The sequence below is a fragment of the Tiliqua scincoides genome, chromosome 1 (assembly GCF_035046505.1).
Source record: "Tiliqua scincoides isolate rTilSci1 chromosome 1, rTilSci1.hap2, whole genome shotgun sequence".
In the NCBI taxonomy this organism is placed as follows: Eukaryota; Metazoa; Chordata; class Lepidosauria; order Squamata; family Scincidae; genus Tiliqua; species Tiliqua scincoides.
Window position 1 is genome coordinate 71,832,711 of NC_089821.1, and position 19,948 is coordinate 71,852,658.

Here is a 19,948-nt window from a genome sequence, read left to right on the forward strand (position 1 = left end):
AGAAGGCTAATATATTCTCAGCAGGGACAGTTGCTGAACTTCCCTGCTCAGTATCATACCAGAATTTCTCGGCCATAGGAGATTTTCAGCAGGACTGGGAGCCGGTCGGTGCCAATGAAATCATGTCTGGCAGGGCGAGAACAAACATGAACATTAGAAACACACACAAATGAAATCATGGAGAATCCTATTTCAAAGAGCAGATTAGGGGCAATTCTCTACTAGAGAACTGCAGTGTTGCATAAAGAGCCTCCTAGGCAGAAGAGCAGTCATGCTTGGATGAAAAGAACAGTCCAGAGCCCACCTCAAAATGCACTGGCTTCTGAAGCCCACTGGGGAAAGCAGGATTACTTCAATTTTCCCATCTATTATATGGAGCCCAAGATGTGTCCATGGGGGATATGTAGGGTGGAAGAGAGTTGGTTCTGCCTGAGTTTCATATCATGGGCAAATATCTCAATACCAGTGGTGTACCTAGCCCATCTGTCACCCAAGGCAAACTAACATTTTGGCGCGTGCTCAGTACCCTAGCATACCAGATTTCCTGAGCTTTCCTGATCAGTGCAGGAGCTGGTGTTGACATTTGAGTTTGGCTCAATTCCTGTATGGCGATGAAAAGAATCAAAGTTTGTGGGTACCTGTAGGATAGACTTATTGTTTGCTCTTGCCCTGGAAGAAGCTTTCCTGTCTTGGGAGATACGCTAAAAAGCTGGTTATCCAGGATCCGCATCTGATGCAGCTCAGTGGGGTCAAACTCAGTGGCTTCTGCCCAGTATTCCATGTCAATCTTCTGATCACAAGGAAACAGAAAGGCCCTGAGAAGTGGTCCAGTCCATCAACCAAGACAAAAGAGGAAAAATAGACACGGCTCACATTCAGAAGGCAATGATAATATGATAACCAGAAAAGCAGCAAGAAAAAAGAACTATACAGTCAGCTCCATTGTCACATTGGCAAAGCTGTGATCAAGGCTGTGTGTACTCAGCACTAGAAAAATTATCACCCAAGCAATCCAAATTCTTTTCCAAGAAAAGCTAAATCATACAACCAGTATAAATCATACAAACTGAGCAAATGTACATGATTGCCCTTATTTTGGACATTGTATTCTACACTGCTTACTCTGATATAATTTCTTCTGGTTCTGCAAGTGAAAGGGGAGGCAAGAAGCTATAAGGACTACTGAAGCTCACATGTGACGAATAGAAATCTTTTTCAGCAACCAATGTAGCATTTGAGATCTAAGCAGGCACTGCCCAGTGCCCACATACTTTCACATGTACCTTTACAGTCATATAAGCTAGAAATGGGTGTTCCCCCTTTAAATTAAAGCTATGATCTCAGCAGGTTGGATGGTATACTCAGGATATACAGTTCTATGCTCTTTCTGAGCTAGTGAAAGCTGTGGCATACACGCAACTCCAGCTGTGATCCAGACAATCAGTCCTGCCATTATAACAGACCTTGTCTCCAGCAAACATACACAGCAGATGGAATGCAGCTGATGCTCCCACTGACCTGCAGACTCCCCCTTTGCCTATAGGCCATCTAGGTCAGTATCCTCTCTCTGACTCAAGCCACATCCCTGAGGAAGTTTAGAAGGGCACAAGTTAAAATTTATTCTCTGAATTTCCTGTAAGCAGATTTAGTTGTGCCATAAAAAAGGATCAAGGAGTCATGTGGGACATAAGCCCCCAGCACTGACTACAAGCAGTCCTGACCAAAGCATTGCTTATCTGCATGTTCAATAATTCAAGCAAAAATGCTGCAACCAGAATCTTGCTTTTCCTAAAGAGCCAGAAGCCACATCTGTCCTATGGGGATATGAAGAATATATACTGCTCTAACTATATGTCTGATTACTGGTACAGCATAAGCACTGGCCAGCATAAGCATTGACCAGGTACAGCATAAGCACAGGCCCTTTAAGGTTTTGTGCTGCAAAGTTCTTACTAGTCAGTATAAAGATACCAGTCACCTGTTGCCAGAGCAATTCTCCATAGCTATAAAGCTATGCCTTGGTTAGGCCAGGAAGTGACAGTTACTCACCAGTTCACAGGTATCACCCCACTGTTTTTCAGCATCAGTACCACAATAGAGGGTTCACTTCCAACAGCAGCTGCCCCAAAGTTGAAATCCAGCATGACAGGGGTGTAAATTGGGGGGATTCGCTGCGTGCTGAAAAGAAACAGAATGTGAGAAGAATCCCTGAGCATCCCTGGACAGGGCTGCAAATCCCCAGAAACCAGCTCCCTTGCAGATCACACTATCCACTGTCTGGGTACCAGAAAAGCAAAAGGGAAGAACATACTAGTTTAGACTGGAAAAAAAATTGGAGTGTTCCCACATATGTAGAGGAAGGGCAGGGGAACTATGGGCTTAGAAAAAAAACTATAAGCAGAGAAGCAAAGATTCTCACCTGTGCCTGGTAGGCACTCTGAAAGTGAGCTCCTCTGGAGTGGGATCTCGCTCCAAATACTTGTTCAGAGTCTCCAAAGAGAAAAGCCTCCAGAGGTGCAGCTTGCTGATGCCACTGACACTGCCCGTACCACAGGCATCAGTGATGCAGATGGATGGGTAGATGCCTGTCGCTGACACAAAACAGACTGACTGTTTTTCTCCAAGGGGGTCTGTGGCTGGAGGGGAAAAACAAAAAACAGTCACTGCAACAAGCTGACACTTCAGGCACCCAAAATCCAAGTTAGGACCTTCCCAGACAATCATTTTACTGTGCAGTAAGTGCACTCCTGCCTCAAGTCTTTCCTAGCTGTTCTTCTAATGCAGGGGTGCCCAAACCCCAGCCCTGGGGCCACTTGTAGCCCTTGAGGCCTCTCAATGTGGCCCTCAGGGAGCCCCCAGTCTCCAATGAGCCTCTGGCCCTCCGGAGATTTGTTGGAGCCCACACTGGCCCGACACAACTGCTCTCAGCATGAGGGCGATCGTTTGACCTCTCACGTGAGCTGTGGGATGAGGGCTCCCTCCACTGCTTGTTGTTTCACGTCTGTGATGCAGTAGCGGCTGCAAAGGAAAGGCCAGTCTTGCTTTGTACAAGGCCTTTTATAGGCCTTGAGCTATTGCAAGACCTTCATTCATTCATATGAGTTCATCTTTAATATATTCATTTATGTAAACTTATGTAAATTTAGTCAAATTTTAAATGTAAATTAATTCTTTTTTTTCCTTGGCCCCAGTGTCAGAGAGATGATGTGGCCCTCCTGCCAAAAACTTTGGACACCCCTGTTCTAATGCAAATACATTGTGCTTTCCCAGCACATAGACAGCATAGCAATATGCTGTTCCTGGAAAATTATGATCCTCCTCTCAGGTAGTGCATTCATTGTTATTAGGATTCCTCTTGGGTAGAATGCAGTTCAACAAATACTATATCATAAGATGGGCCATTCGTGCTAATTGAGACAGCAACCAATACATTTTCCCCCTATTGAAAGCAACTTTGATACTGGCTTGTGGTCCCCACTATCCAAACTATGCGGAAGCTGCTCATTTTCCCTCTCCTGTTTTGGAGTACACAAGTCAGTTTATATTGTTACATGATCATGCTCCAGTCTCCCAAGAAGTAACACATTCCAGGGGCATAGCATTACCTGGGTTTGGGCTTCCTTTGGAGGACAAATCACTGGAGGCTTATGGTGTCTTCATCATATTTATTTACAAATATACAGACTTGACTATTTGGACAGAGTAAAACAGCACGTGCTCCTAAAGCAATAACTGCTACATGTGTGTTCTAAGCATATCTGCAGCTGCTAGCTGCCAACTCTATTTGTTGGCTTCTATCACAGTCCCTGCCAGATAAATCTTCTTAAGAGAGAGACTAAGAGAGCGACTAAGATGATTACTGGACTGGGGCACCTTCCTTATGAGGAGAGGCTATGGCGTTTGGGCCTCTTCAGCCTAGAAAAGAGACGCCTGAGGGGGGATATGATTGAGACATACAAAATTATGCATGGGAAGGATAAAGTGGATAGAGAGAGGCTCTTTACACTCTTACATAACACCAGAACCAGGGAACATCCACTAAAATTGAGTGTTGGGAGAGTTAGGATAGACAAAAGAAAATATATCTTTACTCAGCGTGTGGCCGGTCTATGGAACTCCTTGCCGCAGGATGTGGTGACGGCATCTGGCCTGGATGCCTTTAAAAGGGGATTGGACAAGTTTCTGGAGGAAAAATCCATTATGGGTTACAAGCCATGATGTGTATGTGCAACCTCCTGATTTTAGAAATGGGCTATGTCAGAATGCCAGATGCAAAGGAGGGTACCAGGATGCAGGTCTCTTGTTATCAGGTGTGCTCCCTGGGGCATTTGGTGGGCTGCTGTGAGATACAGGAAGCTGGACTAGATGGGCCTATGGCCTGATCCAGTGGGGCTGTTCTTATGTTCTCTCGGTCTTTTTCCTGAATCTCCACCTCACACTATCCTTTTGATTACTCACTAAGTGTAGGGATCATCTCATGCCTTAGCCCCTCCTCTCCAGATAGATGGGGGGTCCTGAAAGAGGTCACAATTCAAGGAATTTCATTTGTTAAGCCTCTATTGTCAATTCCAGGCAGTTGGCTAAGCATTGCCTCAAGGCCTGGCTTTAGCGCCATGCCCATACACAACATCAAATCCCAACCTCACAACACTACCTCCTCTCTCAAAAAAATATCTGATTTCAGACATTCTGAATGACTAACAGCTACTCCTGTGAGAGAGAATAGTTGAATAGATTAACAGAGTGAAAGCCCATGCAAAGTTACCAACTCATTTTCCCATCACCAACACCAAGTTTACAATTTCAGGTTAACAATTTCTCTTCTTCCTTCGGTTTCTTCTGTAGAGCATCAAAAGTCACAAAGAGCAAGCTTAGAGAAGTATCATAGCCACCCAGGCGTCTCAATCCCTTCAGTGCAGCTCACATAAATATCTCAGAATATTCCCAATCATATTCACTTTTCCCCAGACCTCATATTTAGCAATTTCCAAGATAATGAGCATAACTAACATGGTTAAGGTGAGACTTTCTGAATTCTACTTCAACAGCAGGGTTGGATCACAGAAAATGATCACATTTCATCTTCCCACCAGCAACTCCAAGTACAGTACAGTTAGAAATCCAACAATTATTCATCCCCAAATACAGGCAAATCTTAGCCGAAATTACATGTTCCAAAGTCAACATTTTTCCCAGTGACCCCAAAATCTAACCACCCCTTCCACTGGCATTACCTAACAGGGTAGGCGGCTCAAAGCCATTAGCAGACCTGGCCTCTCCATCCACACACACACACACACACACACACACACACACACACACACACCCAGTGGAGGCCAGGGCTTACTAGCCACTCAAAGCAAAGGGTTAGACTGTCTCAATAGCCCTGGGGTAGCCCAGGTCTACTAGCAGTTTAGTTGTGCATTTTACACACACACCCTGCCCTGACCTGGATATGCCACTGGTAACCTCATAGAAAGTCAACCAAATCATTCCTGACATCAATCCACAACTCTAACTCCCAGCCCTAGAGCCTGCATTTTCTTCCATGCTTCTTTGTCTTGCAATTAGTTTCTCCATGAAGAACAAAAGGAAAGTCTAGTCACATTGTCTCTTAGTGGCAAATAGTGGAAAGGGTTCCTCTTTCTTTCTTTCACTGTTCTGGGGCTGATTGTTGGGCCATTCCAACTAGTGCCTTGGGTCATTCTGCAAATAGGGGCTTCCATAAATCTTTACCTAGGTTTCTTGTGCAGGACCAGCAGAGCTAACCTGGTCAAGTCAGCAGGCTGAACTTCCCTTTTCTCTCCATCATCCCTATCATTTTTACAATGCACATGATCTCAAAAGCTTCTAGTCTCTTTTGCCTCCATAGCTTGTAGGCTTTTAGCCTAGTCCCATGATTAGAGCTTGCTCTGGAGTGCACCAACTGCAGGGGCCCAATCCTATCCACTAGTCCAGTGTTTCTCAAACTGTGGGTCGGGACCCACTAGGTGAGTCACAAGCCAATTTCAAGTAGGTCACCATTCATTTCAATATTTTATTTTTAATATATTAGACTTGATGCTACTAAGGTATGCAACTGCATTTGGAGAAATGTTACAGATCTGTACTTTTAACAGGTTACTACGTATATGCTTTAAACAATGATAGTAAATGGGTCCTACTTCTGGGTAAGTGTGGATAGGATTCCAGCCTAGGATTGTTAAATATTTTCCTGCTTGATGATGTCACTTCCAGTCAAGACATCACTTCTGGTGGGTCCCGACAGATTCTCAAGTTAAAAAGTGGGTCCCAGTGCTAAAAGTTTGAGAACCACTGCACTAGTAACAGAGTAACAATATCCATAAAGAATTTTTCCTCATCCACATCTCCAGGTGATTACAACCTGGTGATTACATCTAGTCCATACTCTTCCAGTTCTTTCTCCTGTACGTTCTCTTCCACAGACCTACATGACACGGAGACGTTTATAAGTAGAATCTCTTCACCTTTAGGCTGCAGTCCATCTGTCTCCATGACACACACTTCCAACATGGTCTGTTCTTTCTTCATCTCCAACTTCTCCAAATTCTTTTCCAAATCTTGAGGCTTTCCTGACAGCTTTGCCCACTCATCACTTCTGACAGGCCCGTGGAGGATTTTGTTTCTTGGCTACTGATTGTAAAACATGAGAGTCCACACCCTTCTGCTGCTTGTGCATCTCATGGATCTTCTCAGACCGTCCTGACTGAACCTTCTGAAGCTTGGCTTCTGAGACAGGCTTTGTCCCCTGTACAGGTTGACATAACAAGGCTCTTACCTCCTTATGAGGAGTCTCCAAGCTCCCCTGCACAGTTGTTCCAAAGTTCTGCACACACCTGCATGTAACTGTTGATGCCAGACATATATCATTGTTTGAAGACGGTTTTCAACTCTTTTTAAAAGACTGCTCATGTTGGCTCTGAAGACTCTTTTCTTTGCTGTTGCTTTTGTTGTTGCAGCATCAGTTTCATTTTATCTAGGATTCTTGCTAGTACTCCCTTCATCCTCCCTCAGTCACACAAGCTCACAGTAAGCAGGATTATTCTCCTCTCCCCACAGACTGTTGCATGTGGATGAGACACCACATGATGATCTCTTAACTGGAGTTTGTGGAAGTATTTCATCCATAAATAAATAGGATAAAAGGTGGTTGAGAGACACTGTGTGCGATTGTGAAGAAAAGCTCTTAGTTCACAAGTGAGAGCCAGAACAGAGCCAGAAATTCATCTGAGATAGCTAGAATGGGAGAGGATGGGTACTGACAATGGCAAGTTCCCTCCGGCTCACAAACCCAGAGCACAGGCCAGACTTTCCGTTGTCTTACCACTCAGTTTAAGTCATACAGATCTTCTACTAGTTAGATATGTAGTGAAGTAAGGGGAGTCTCATTTCCTGGTGTGGGATCTGCTCCTCCACTACCTATCACACATAGTATTTCACACTCCCTACTTCCCCTGAGTGGTGAGAAATTCCAGGAGTAGTGAAAATTAGGTTTAGGTTTCCTTTGGAGGAGAGGACTGGAGACTTAAGGTGTCTTTTTGGGTTTGATTTATTTATGAACATACACATCAACCCTAAGTGGAAGCAGACAGACACTATCCTACAAGTGGCCTCCATGTCTAAAGCAGGCTGGCCAGCAGCTATGTCAACATAATCTTTTTGTCTGTAGGCTGCAGACCCTCTAGCTTCTCACCTTTGAAAGTGGGAATGGTATAACTGATTGTCCAATTGTAGTGCATCTGGCGGGCTGGTCTGAGAGTTGCATGCAAATAGACCTTTCCACGTGCAGCAACTGTCCCTTTATAGTGATCAAGTTCTATTGCTGTGGTGGGAGAAAAAAGGAAATGATGAGAATGTGGAAGGGAGACTTTAAGCAGCTGCAAAAGTCTGCATTTCCATTGGATACCTAGTGGATCAGCAGCAACTTCCTCAGGGTCGCATGGGCCAGTGGTCATCTGCTCCACGCTGAGGACATATTTTAAGGAACAGGGCCCACTGTTAAATAACACAAGTTCACATGACTGTGTGCTGCCAACCAGGATGTTGCCAACATCCATACGCTCCTCTTGTGCCTGCAGCCCAAACACAACAGAGAAGATTCAAGTTCATCAAGTGACACAGATCCATGCAAATACACTTTGATATCTGAGCGAAGAGAAGAACATTATGGGAATATGCCAGTGTTCTCACTTGGGCTGATATTCAACCTAACATGCAAGTGGAGGCTTTGTAATTCATAATCCATGGAAATCCACAGGTGCCAGGATGCCAAATGAGTACAGTAACAGCTCTGTGATTGTGTTTCCGCCCTCCACTAACAGGTTCCTGCCTAGCTTTTCTCTTCTGGATGGTGTCACTTACTGTCAAGGTGCCCAGAGTACCCTCCCCGATCACCCGGAGGATATAGCGGACACTCTTTGGAGTCTTGTCATCCTGATTGTTGTTTTCTCGCCACACTGTCACCCAGCTCCGTAGAAGGTATTTGGTCTGCTCGCCTGGAGAGAAGGTCCATGTCTGAGCCTTAAAACATACAGAAGAGAGGAGGCTGTGGCAAGGCTAGAGCATTCTGCCTGGAAAGTGTGCAGAATCCGCTAAGAAAGCATGTAATCATTACAGATACAGCAGGACTCTAACAAGAACTCAAGTCTCCTCTTCACTGCCTGTATCTCACCCACTTCCACTATGTCTTAGACACTTTTCTCTTCAGGGTCATGCAGATGCAAGTATATATATCCAATAAGGCATCTGCCAATGAAAGTTGGAGCAATACCTTACCCTAGGAAGATAGTAACATTTATCTGTACTAGCATTTCTCAACCAGTGGTACTCATTCCACCGGTGGTACTCCAGGTGGTGCCTAGTGGTACCCACAGAACCTCCAGACTCCTGCTGAATGGCAGCGAGACCAGCAATGCAACACAAGCAGCAGTAGGAGGCTCCACTTGACAGGCAAAGCTCCAGCATGCGGTTTTCGCATGCTCAGAAAAGCCCTCCCATCCTCCCTGAGCCTCTTACTGGTGTTTGTCTGGCCTCCCAATCCAGAAGTAATTGGTAAGGACATCATTGCCAGTTACTTCCAGTGGGTCTTCCAAAAGGTGGACCATGCAAAGTGGTCTGGAAGGGGAAAAACATTAAGAAACGCTGATCTATACAATTGTGTCAAATTACTTACGGGGAACACAGTGAAATCACCAAAGCCATCAAACTCACCAAAGCTTCATTGGGAAGAATAGACCCTTCATCAGGCCGGACAGACAGGAATTTTTTATCTGACTGCTGGATCTTCCACCTGAAGAGCATGGGCAGCCGGGTACAGTTCTTGATGGTGAAGGTGCGTGAAGAGGAGCAACCCAGACATGTGGGTTTGAAGTACAGGCAGCCATCACCTTCTAGGAGTAGGACCAGAGGCTCAGCACTACTCTGGAGGGTGATCTCCTGAGGAAGCAAACATCAGCAGGAATCTTCAGCCAAGGTTGCAAACCACAGTACTTCCACAGGGAAGTTGATCTGGGTTCTATGTCTGCATGGTCAGGTCTGGAAAGAACTGGGAACAATACAAGAAGAAGAAGGGACAAGAGCAAAGTTGCCAAAACAAAAAGCTCTAGAAGTGACATTAAACAAATGTAACAGTTTTCCAACTGCAATGGGAAGCCAAAAAAATTATGCGTTGGGACTGACACTTTCTTACACATTCATTTTTCTACTCAATAAATGTAAATTAATTTATTACTCAAGAGACAGTTGTCTTTTGTAACATGGCTCTTTAGTTGTGAGAATACAATGATTTTAGAATATTCAATTCACCTTATCTTGTGCTTCAGAAAATGTGGCTGTCAGGGAAAAGAGAGGAGAGTGAGGCCAGGAGAAGACAGGCTAACAAAGAGGAGTAGAACTTAGTGATTAGCATACCCCCCCCACCCCTTCCTGTTTCCTGCTTTCTCTTTACTGGACAAGCTGAATGGGAAAAACCTTGGTGGTTTGAATCTGCTGCCACCATCCCAAGCTACAGGCAGAGGTGAGCTGTCTGGGAGGGGGGAAAAAACCCAGCAGCATGCTGCTTCCTTAAACAGGCAGGCAGGTCATCAGGTGATAGCAGCAGCAGCAGTGAGGCACACACAAGCAAAAATGCACACATAAAAGGGAGAATTACCAGGGGGTGCTTGCTGGCAGAGATGTGGATCTGTGCCAATTCAGAGCCCAATCCTATCCAATTTTCCAGCACCAGTGCAGCCACCATGCAGCCCCAAGGTATGGGAACAAATGTTCCCATACCTTAAGGAGGCCTCTGTGACTGCTACCCCACGCCTCATTGGCATAGCTGCACCAGCATTGGAAAATTGGATAGGATTGGGCCATTAGGCAGCAGATCTACTTGGCCTGGCCCTGATGACTACCGCCAGCAATTTGGGCAGTAGTGTCTCTCCACAGCAATGTTCCCGTTCATGAACTCTTTTTGGTTTCTTGCTTTAGGTCTTTGAAGATTGAATACTTTTCCTCTCCAGTTCTACCAAGTACATCTACCTTCTTCTTTAAGGGCAGACTATGGTATGGTTGTCTTCCTTCCATATTTTACACATGCGTTGGGTGTCACATGACTACCTTGTGGGAATATCATGATGGCTCAAATGTATATTGAGGTACACAGGGTTCATTTTTATATAGTATTTCTAATCTGCCTACTGTTCTCAAAACAGGTCCCCAAGACAATCCAAGACACTTGACAATTCAAAACCAATCAGTACCGAAAGTCTGTTTTAAACAAAGATTAAACACCTAAAACAATCCATTAAAACAGCATAAACTGGATAAATTCAGAGGGAACGGACAGCAATTTATAGATATTCTGCCACCACTGGGCAAGTTGATCTTTACAAAATTGGGGGGGCAGGAAACACCCAGGAAGGAAAATTCCTTTTTCTGCTTCTCTATTCAGCCAAGAAGCTTTGCAAAAAAGTTTGCTGAGAGGAGGACAGATTATGATACAGCAGTAGTCCAATAAATATTTTGCATGACTACTTATTTCTTCTTCTTTATGGCTTTGATTCAGGAAAACTGAAGCTCTCATAGCAATGCTACACAGGGAACAATTACCTGTAAGCAGGTGAATGGTAGCGGACAGCCACAGTTCTAGTGATGAAGTAAAGAAGAGAATGAAAGGGAGAATCCACAATCATCTTCTTTTCCTGCCCCTACCTGGCTGAATGAGGGACAGAAGTTGAAGTGCAAAAGCAAGGCGTGTTGTTGGATTGATGTTTCCACTGGGCAGGTTGAGAGGAGGATGAGCTGGTGGGCTCTTGGTGCAATATACCCACAACGGGGTTTGACCAGGACAGAAGGGCACTTCTCCCGGCTCACACTGAGGCTTATGGCAGTGGCGCCCACGTTGTAAAACATCATGCTTCGATATGTGGTGGTGTTCTTGCAGACTGGAGGGAAGACCTAAGTTACAGAAAGAGGATTTGGTTGGACAAGTAGCCCACCTGCAGTTTCTTTCTTCTTAACCTCTATGCCTTGAGAATAAGGTTGGTGAGACCTGTTACTTCTTCTAAAGTCACAAAGAAAGCAAGTGAGGCCACAGAAAATTCATAACACCAGATTCAACTTTTGTCTCATTTTCCCTTTAATAAACTGGAGCAGAACCACAAAATTAAGAACCTTAGAATATACTGCTACTCATTGATTACAATGAGTACAGACACACCCAAGGAACAGTAGTGGTAGTTCTCTCTGCTGTGGGATGAACTCAACTTTCCCCAGCTTTCACCTTCATTCATACAGCCTCCAGATCAAATAATGATTGCCTTTGCCTTGTCACCCTTTGCCCCCTGCTTCAGGTGCATTAAATATAATATAGTTAATGCACTAATGGATTAGTCTTTAAGGTATTACAAGAAACTTTGCTGCAACAGACTAACAGCCCAATTCTGCACTTCCTGGAGCAGCGGCACCAAAGCAGCTACTGCTGTATCCAGTAGTGCCAGGAAGCTGTCGGGAGTCTGCTCCGGGGAAGGAGACTTTCGTCCCTTTCCCCCTGGGAAAGCCCCAAGCCCTGACATGGGGCTTCTCAAATCTATGCTGGCTATTTTTCCAGAGCAGACTTGAGAGACACCATGTCAGGTTTTTCAGCCCAACACAGGATATGACAGAGCAGAATTCCACCACTCCTACCCCCTTCCCGCTCCGGTTCCTCCCCCTGCCCCAACTTCATTCATCCCTCCCCCGCCCCTAGAGGCCACACTGCTGGCCAGTGGTTTCACTTATCCCCGGCAGCAGCACACCTTCCTCCTGCCAGTACTGGGCCCAGCGCCAATGCTTCCTACTCTCTCAGTGCCATAAACGTGCTTAGCACTGGCACTGGGAGGTTCAAGATTGGGCCATGAATACAGCTATAAAATATATTCACAACAAAAAAGTGTGGGAGGGAGGGAGGTAAAGTGGCCTCATGATTTACAGAAAGGCCACCAAATCAACACTATACACAGCTGCAAATTAGATGAACGTGTTTCCCCTGAGCTCAGTCTACAGGAGAAGGTTGTATGTATGTATGTATGTATGTATGTATGTCTGACCAAAGTGCAATGAGTGTTTCCACAGTGGGCTCACTGCTAAAGTTAAGAAGAGAGTGACTTCACAGAGTTAAACTCATTTGCAATACAGGAAATGGAAAGAGATATTCATATGGTATTGGAGGTGGCCTCTGCTGACCTCTACTGTCACTGAATTGGTTAAAGCACCAGCAAAGGGATGTGTGTGGTTAGAAGCTCTGACTGGGAATGGCCAAGGAAAAATAAAAATTTTCCTTAAAGTAACAGAGGAAAAAGAAAGAAAAAACACTCCCACTTTCCTTCATCAAAGAGTTATATACAATGCAAGTCTCTGGACAGAGCTGTAAATGTGCAGAACAAGAGACAGAAACCAGAGTGTACACTGAATAATGCATTAGAATTAAACTTACTACACTTGGGTTCAAATATGTACACGAACACATCAGTGGATGTCCTGGCAAAATGCAATTTTTTAGAATCAGTTCTTCTGTAAAATGGAAATGACTGAGACCAACCTCTCAGACTGATACCCGATGTACAGTTATTCCATGAGAAATTTCATTTGTAAGTACATCTGTGAGTTTCTACCCATGTGGGATTTGCAACCACATGTTCACTCTAATTCAGAGGTTAATAAGTTGAAAAAGTGCACTAGTTCTTCCTCTGCCAATCATCCTTCAGCAGACTTCCTAGGTCTGCATATATCCCAGTAGCACACTTGCCAACCAAAGGGGTGGGAGCTTCCAAACTCACAGGTTAAGAAATGAAGAAGGTACCTTGCTTATTCTGTGGTGGAAAGCTCACAGATCACTCAAAGCCATGGGAAATGCTGGTTTCCACATGGGTTTTTGCATGTTTGTTCTGGGCCTCCAAATTCTCAAAAACAAAATAAAGATTGTAAACCATTGCATTGTGAAAATTGAGAAGAAATTCTTCCCACTCTACAGTCAGTCTGCTGTGGATAACAATACTCCTCCCCAGGGGATGAAAACCACCCTACTTACTGTATTGCAGTCCAAAGTGTACTGTGGGATGAAATGTTGCCTCCCAGGTTCAAAAGTATGTCCACACAAACGGATGGTCAAGCTCCATGGTGCACACAGGGTGATGAGCTCCTCAATGTTGCTGTAGTGTCTCATCACCTACCAGTGACAAGACATGGGGTGAAGTGGGACATGTCTTGCATACCATAGCAAGGCTTCATTTGTACACTACATTAATGCCATATCATTAGAGGTGTTTGAAAACGGTGTCATTTATCTTACTCAGCCCATTCTGTTCAGTAGACTTAGACTGTAATCCTATCTTATTCACTAGGAACACACACCTTTACACACCATTAATGAGCAAGTGAATACCAAGCCAGAATTTTACACTAGATAGAACCACAGAAATGCCATTGTTGATCAATATTCCCATTTTTTAACACACATCTCTACTCACCTTGTAGAAGGCAAAGCCCTCCAGTTCTGCTGCATACAAGGAATTAAGCTGAGGTGGTTGGAAGGTGATGCGAAAAGCCATAGACTTCAGAGGTGAAATGTCGCAACTCTCTGGAATCACCTGGAACGGACTTTTGGGCTTGTTTGTCCATATCACAGTGACCTTTCCATTTGTGTGATTTGTCAGGCAGAGAGGAAGTGGTTCTACATGTTGAAGATTTGCACAGCAGCCAAAATCAAACTCCCTGACACTAAGGCTGACATGTGGAGGAAACACAGTGAAATCGCTGCTTACACCATCATGGAAATATTCAACCATGGGCTCAATGCAAGGGTACCCTTCAAGAGGCTTGTCCCCCAGAATCTAAAAAAAAAAAAATCCATGTAACTAAACAAGAGTCAAGCATTATATTGAAGAGTCAATCATTATATTGAAAAGAACTAACTGAACTGAGATAGAATCCATGGGTTTGTATTACAGGTACCTCCCATAGGCCTGTGTATAAACTTCAGTAGAGAGTAGAAAATGAATACTAGAAAGATGCCTTTCTATGATGACAGGGAAACGCAGAATCCTACAGTGCTTCCAATCTAAGTAGCCTCCTGATTTCACAGGATCGAACACTCAGGAAGGATAAGCAGGTAGGCTCAAAAAGTTTAGCAGCTTTGAACTTATAGTGGGCAACCCATATTCAACAATGCAAACTGGAACATAGACTAAGAGACCAATCCCAAGCTGGGGCACCCTGGCAATGGCTGTTGCAAACATGCCATTAGGCATGTTGCTGGTGGTGGTAAGGCCGCTGTGCCAGCAGAGAGGCCCAGCGCAGTTGGTGCTGGGCCTCAGTGCCAGGATGATGTGACGTTGGAGTGGCCAGCAGTAAGTTCCCCTGCCAGCCAGTGGAGAAGCTTTTCTTCTGGAGTTTGCCACCAAATTCAATGTCCCCTCCCAGCCACTCTGCCAAAGATGAGCCGCCTTAGTTCTGCACCCGCTAAATAATGGGTACAGATCTGAGGAGACCCATTGGCAGCAGCAAAGTTCAACAAAGAGTAAGGGAATAAGTGAGGAGACTCTGGCAGCTGCCCCGGCTCCACATGGTACAGCAGTAGCCATTTCAGTGCCACTGTTCTGTGCAGCGCTGGGGCAGCTTAGGACTGGGCTAAAAACACCTCTTATCATTCCATTGTTACAGTACCAAGGTATCATTGATTTTCAGGGCTGTAAGGAGTCTGGGTTTCCCAGTCATCATAGAAAGGCATCTTTCTAGTATTTGTTTTATACTTTCTACTGAAATTGACCCACAGGCTTGTGGGAAGAGAACTGAGCAAGCTTGGTCCCTTGCATATGTTTTACCTCTGGCGGAAGTGTGAGAGTTCCATCTTCATCCACCAACAGCTTGCCCTCCTTCAGCATGGTACCCAGGATGTCTGGTGGGTAGAAGGTCAGTCCTCTGGCCATGTGAGTCCTGTACCTGATGAGGTCCTTCATTTTCAGGATGTATGGGTTTACTGTGTTTGAATGGCAGGTTCCAATCAAATCTAAGAAGATTGGATCCTAAGAGAGGATCAGCAGAAGGAAGGGTCAACTCTGCCTGCATTATTTTTAGTAATATAGTTCTACAACTTCCCCACATTAACATGTTGCATTACTCCTGCCTTGGGCAGCTCCCATGCAATAAGAGTAGTATTTACATGACCCAACCACACGGACCAATTAATTGTCCCAACCACAGAACCAGAGGGAGTAATTATTCCATTCAAAAGACCCATATGACAAGATCTCTGCTACCTGGTTGGGTCATTTAACAGTTACTTCTACTGGGCAGGAGCTTCTCACTGAGAAGAAACTCCCATGTTGTTAGAGTAACATTTAAAGCGCCTCTCTTCACTCCTTCCAGTTTTCCAGTCTCTTCCACAGAAATGTTTTCTATGTTTTTCCATGGCCCAATTATGTCTGCTAAAATTGCAAAGATCAGATGCAAGGTAACACACTAAGGGCGCAATCCTAACCCCTTATGTCAGTGCTTTCCAGCACTGGCATAGCGGTGCCAATGGGACATATGCTGCATTCTGCAGTTGGATGTCACTCACGGAGCTCTCCTCAAAGTCAGGGAATGTTTGTTCCCTTACCTCAGAGCTGCATTGCCCTTATGTCAGTGCATATATTGCACCCTATATGCATTAATGTTATTATCTGTGTCCTGCTCTTTGTCCAAGGAATTGAGAAAATATTTTAACCACACAACCCTGACAAGTAAACTAGGTTATCTGATGACCCAAGGACGTTCAAGGGAGCTCCACAGCTGAATCTCAGTTACACATGTCCAAGCCCAACAATCTAGCCACTATTACTCACATTTAGGAGATAGAATGCACTGTTCCAAATCAATACATCCTATGACTAAATGTTTTAGGAAATCAGGAAATACCCTGATTTCCACAGCCAAAAGGAACTACTGAAGGATCGGCAGTTTTGTTCTTCCAGACAACTTTTTGTCTGGATTACAGGACTGTCCTGGGGAATGTTTTCAAGCACATTTCCTGCACTTTTGGTTTTGTGCTATTATACTGAACTGGAAATACAAACATGTCTTATGGAGGTACTCCGATTTTCATTCCAAAATCTACCCAGAGGCCAGCTTCTCTTTCTCATCTCCACTATTCAGCACAGGGGAAGTTATTAAAATCAAAATGTTCTACTCATAAGCGGGACAACAGCAACTGAAAGGGGGGAAAAGGATGCAACAGATCAGGCCTTGAAGAATGGCCACAACCTGCAGAGGTATGGGACTTGGAATCTAAATCAAAACCAAGGTTTCTGAACCAGTCTCAGCACCAAGCTGTGAGGAAATAGGCACTGCTCTGGAGTATTGAGCATGTGAAGCTGCCTTCTAGTGAGTTAGACCATTAGTCAGTCTAGCTCACTGTCTGTGCCAATTGGCAATGGCTCTCCAGAATTGCAGGCAGGAGTCTTTCTATGTCCTCACCAGAGATGCTGGGAACTGAACTTGGGGCAGGGGCTCTCAAAATTTATGTTACTGTGACTTTCAAAAAGTAACATATACATTCATGCAACCTTCCTCCTCATAGTACAGCTAGTCACAATCTACACTTTGAGAACTCTGTGTAAGGCAATAGGTCCATCCAGCTCAGCATTGCCTACATTTATTGGCAGCAGTTTCCCTGGTTTCAGACAGGGGTCTTCCCCAATACTATCTGCAGATTCCAGGGACTGAACCAATTTTTCAGAGCTTTACCACCTCCTTCCAAGCTATGAAACAACTCATGCTTTGAGAACCCCTCCCTAAGACCTTCTGAATAATAAATAACAACAACAACAACAACTTTATTTTTACCCCGCCTTTCTCCCTGAAGGGACTCAAGGCGGCTTACAACATATTAAAAACGTAATTTAAAAACAAATAAAAACATATTAACACATCATAAAAAACAGCAGTCAGAGTAAAAAATAGGTAAAAAGAGCATAGAGCAGCAGCAAGTCATAAAAGAATCAGGCCTGTAAAAAATATTAAAAGATGTTAAAAAGATGTTAAAAGGCCAAGAACTCAGAAGGCTTGTTTAAACAGAAGGGTCTTCAGGCCTCGCCGAAAGGTTTCAAGAGAGGGAGCCATTCTTAAGTCAAGGGGAAGGGAGTTCCATAGCGTTGGTGCCACCACTGAGAAGTCCCTATTTCTTGCCGCCGCCCCACGTACCTCCCTAGGCGGCAGCACTTGTAAAAAGGCCTTTTCTGATGACCTAAGAGGACGAGCCGGATTGTACGGGAGTAGGCGATCTCTAAGATACTCTGGTCCAGAGCAGTATAGGGCTTTAAAGGTCAATACCAGCACCTTGAATTGGGCCCGGAAGCGAATGGGCAGCCAATGCAGCCGCTGGAGAAGCGTACTGACAGAGTCGAACCGCCTACCTCCAAAGACAAAACATATGCTCTATCACCAGCAATACTGCCTGATAAAGTACAACAACTAGCCCAAACAGGTGATCCTGTTGGAACAGTACTCAATAAGCACCTTCTCTATTAAGAATGAACATCCAATAGTATTGCTTAGGATATATCCTAACCCACATACCTGGTGATGAACAAGGCAAACCACTCGCCGGTGGCAAACTATTGGATGGGTGGGCTGGAAGGTCACCATCAGTGTGGTAGTAGACTTCCCAGTCAAAATCCCATAAGGACAGTCAAAGGAGAAGACACTCTGTTGGCCATCAATATCAAACTGATAGTAGGCTGGAACTTCAGACATATTGGTCATGTTTAAAGGCTGAAGTGAGCACTCCCCAAGGTTAACGCAGCCAAAGTAGACATAGGGGTGCTCAAAAGAAACCTCAGGACCTGGAATGACAAACAGGACAAACTTGTACAATTTTCACACTATTCAGCACATGCTGTTGCTGCTACTGAGAAATGTACTTTCTGTACCCCAGTAGTCACACTACTTTTTTTTTATCCTGAAGGTTCATTGTTATATGATTGATCCTAACAAACTATCCTCATGAGTACTGAACAGGTCTCCTAAGGTATATTTTCACTCACACAGTGCCATGGAAACTCACTCAAAGACCATCTCACCAAGGCATGGTCAACCTCTTTCAGAATCAAGGGCAAGGCTCCATTTGCTTCTGATACAAGGAAATATTATAATTTATGTTTGTCGGCCAAAGTGTGAGGTTGTTGCAGTGCCACAGGAAATAGTATAAGGTTCAAATCCTAACCAAATTTCCCACATAAATTGGTACATTAGCTGTGTCAATGGGACATGTGTTGCATCCTGCAGTTGGGTGGCGGACACAGAGGCCTCCTCAAGGTAAGGGAAGGTTTGTTTCCTTACTTCAGAACTGCACTGCCCTTACTTCAGTGCTGGAAAGTTGGTTAGGATTTACCCTAAACCTTTTAATTAATAAGCAAGCAAACAAGCACAAGGAGAACTTCAACAACCTAATCAACCCACGTCTCTGGGAGAATGTAGCAGAAGCACCTGTGTAATCTAGGCTGACCAGGGCCTTCAGGCACAACTATTTGCACATGCCTCAACCTATAAACCAATATCCAGCAATATTCTGTACCCTAAACCTGCTGAGATCAGAATCAAAACAGAAACTAAATACTAACACACATGCTTTAATGCAGAAAGGAAAAGGACTTTTGCTGCCTTGTACCTTTGCCTGATCCTGTCACTTTCAGTACAGAATGTGTGATGTTCCCAGCAGGCACAATAGTGAAGTAGTCCACACACTCCACACCCACAGTCTGTGGGCTGAACCTCAAAGGGATGACTGACTTCCCTCTAGCTGGAACAACACCTTGGGTGACATCGCAGAAGAAGACTTGATCACGAAGCAATGGCTCCTTTATTCTGTCAATCCTGAATGGGACACTGACCTGCCAAGAGATACACAGGGCTATAGCCCTCTCATTGAGAAGACAAAATCCTGTTTTATATTTGGAAGCTTAGGTCACATAGTTTTCTCACTATCTGAGACACATAGTTTGTCCTAAAGGAACTTTATACAAGTTCTCATGCAAGCCTTTCATTTATTATTATTATTATTATTATTATTAATAACAGTATTTATATACCGCTTTTCAACTAAAAGTTTACAAAGCGGTTTACAGAGAAAAATCAAATAACTAAATGGCTCCCTGTCCCAAAAGGGCTCACAATCTAAAAAGATGCAAAAGAATACCAGCAGACAGCCAATAGAACAGACACTGCTGGGGTGAGGTGGGCCAGTTACTCTCCCCCTGCTAAAAAAAAAGGAGCACCCACTTGAAAAAGTACCTCTTACCCAATTAGCAGGGGTTTAGCAGCAGCTTTAGCAGTAGCATTCATAACCCCTTTTGAGTAAGTGTTGGTGAGGTACCAGGAGACCAGCCAAGTCAACTGTGTTGGATAGATATGGGAATTAAAATGAAAGAGA

At 44.4% G+C, this 19,948-nt stretch overlaps 1 protein-coding gene across 1 annotated transcript in view; it reads right to left on the bottom strand.

The window, feature by feature from the left end:
- The window catches only part of CFAP65 (cilia and flagella associated protein 65), a 62,137-nt gene that overhangs the window by 29,564 nt on the left and 12,625 nt on the right, over nt 1–19,948 (bottom strand). The window contains exons 7-20 of the mRNA XM_066621201.1: nt 19,187–19,409; nt 18,097–18,362; nt 15,363–15,563; nt 14,010–14,372; nt 13,571–13,708; nt 11,215–11,460; nt 9,232–9,456; nt 8,383–8,541; nt 7,928–8,093; nt 7,715–7,843; nt 2,420–2,636; nt 2,050–2,178; nt 639–815; nt 60–126 (exon numbers count right to left, since the gene is read on the bottom strand). Coding sequence (XP_066477298.1) covers nt 60–126; nt 639–815; nt 2,050–2,178; nt 2,420–2,636; nt 7,715–7,843; nt 7,928–8,093; nt 8,383–8,541; nt 9,232–9,456; nt 11,215–11,460; nt 13,571–13,708; nt 14,010–14,372; nt 15,363–15,563; nt 18,097–18,362; nt 19,187–19,409 — 2,706 coding nt within the window. The remainder of the gene's footprint in view (nt 1–59; nt 127–638; nt 816–2,049; nt 2,179–2,419; nt 2,637–7,714; nt 7,844–7,927; nt 8,094–8,382; nt 8,542–9,231; nt 9,457–11,214; nt 11,461–13,570; nt 13,709–14,009; nt 14,373–15,362; nt 15,564–18,096; nt 18,363–19,186; nt 19,410–19,948) is intronic.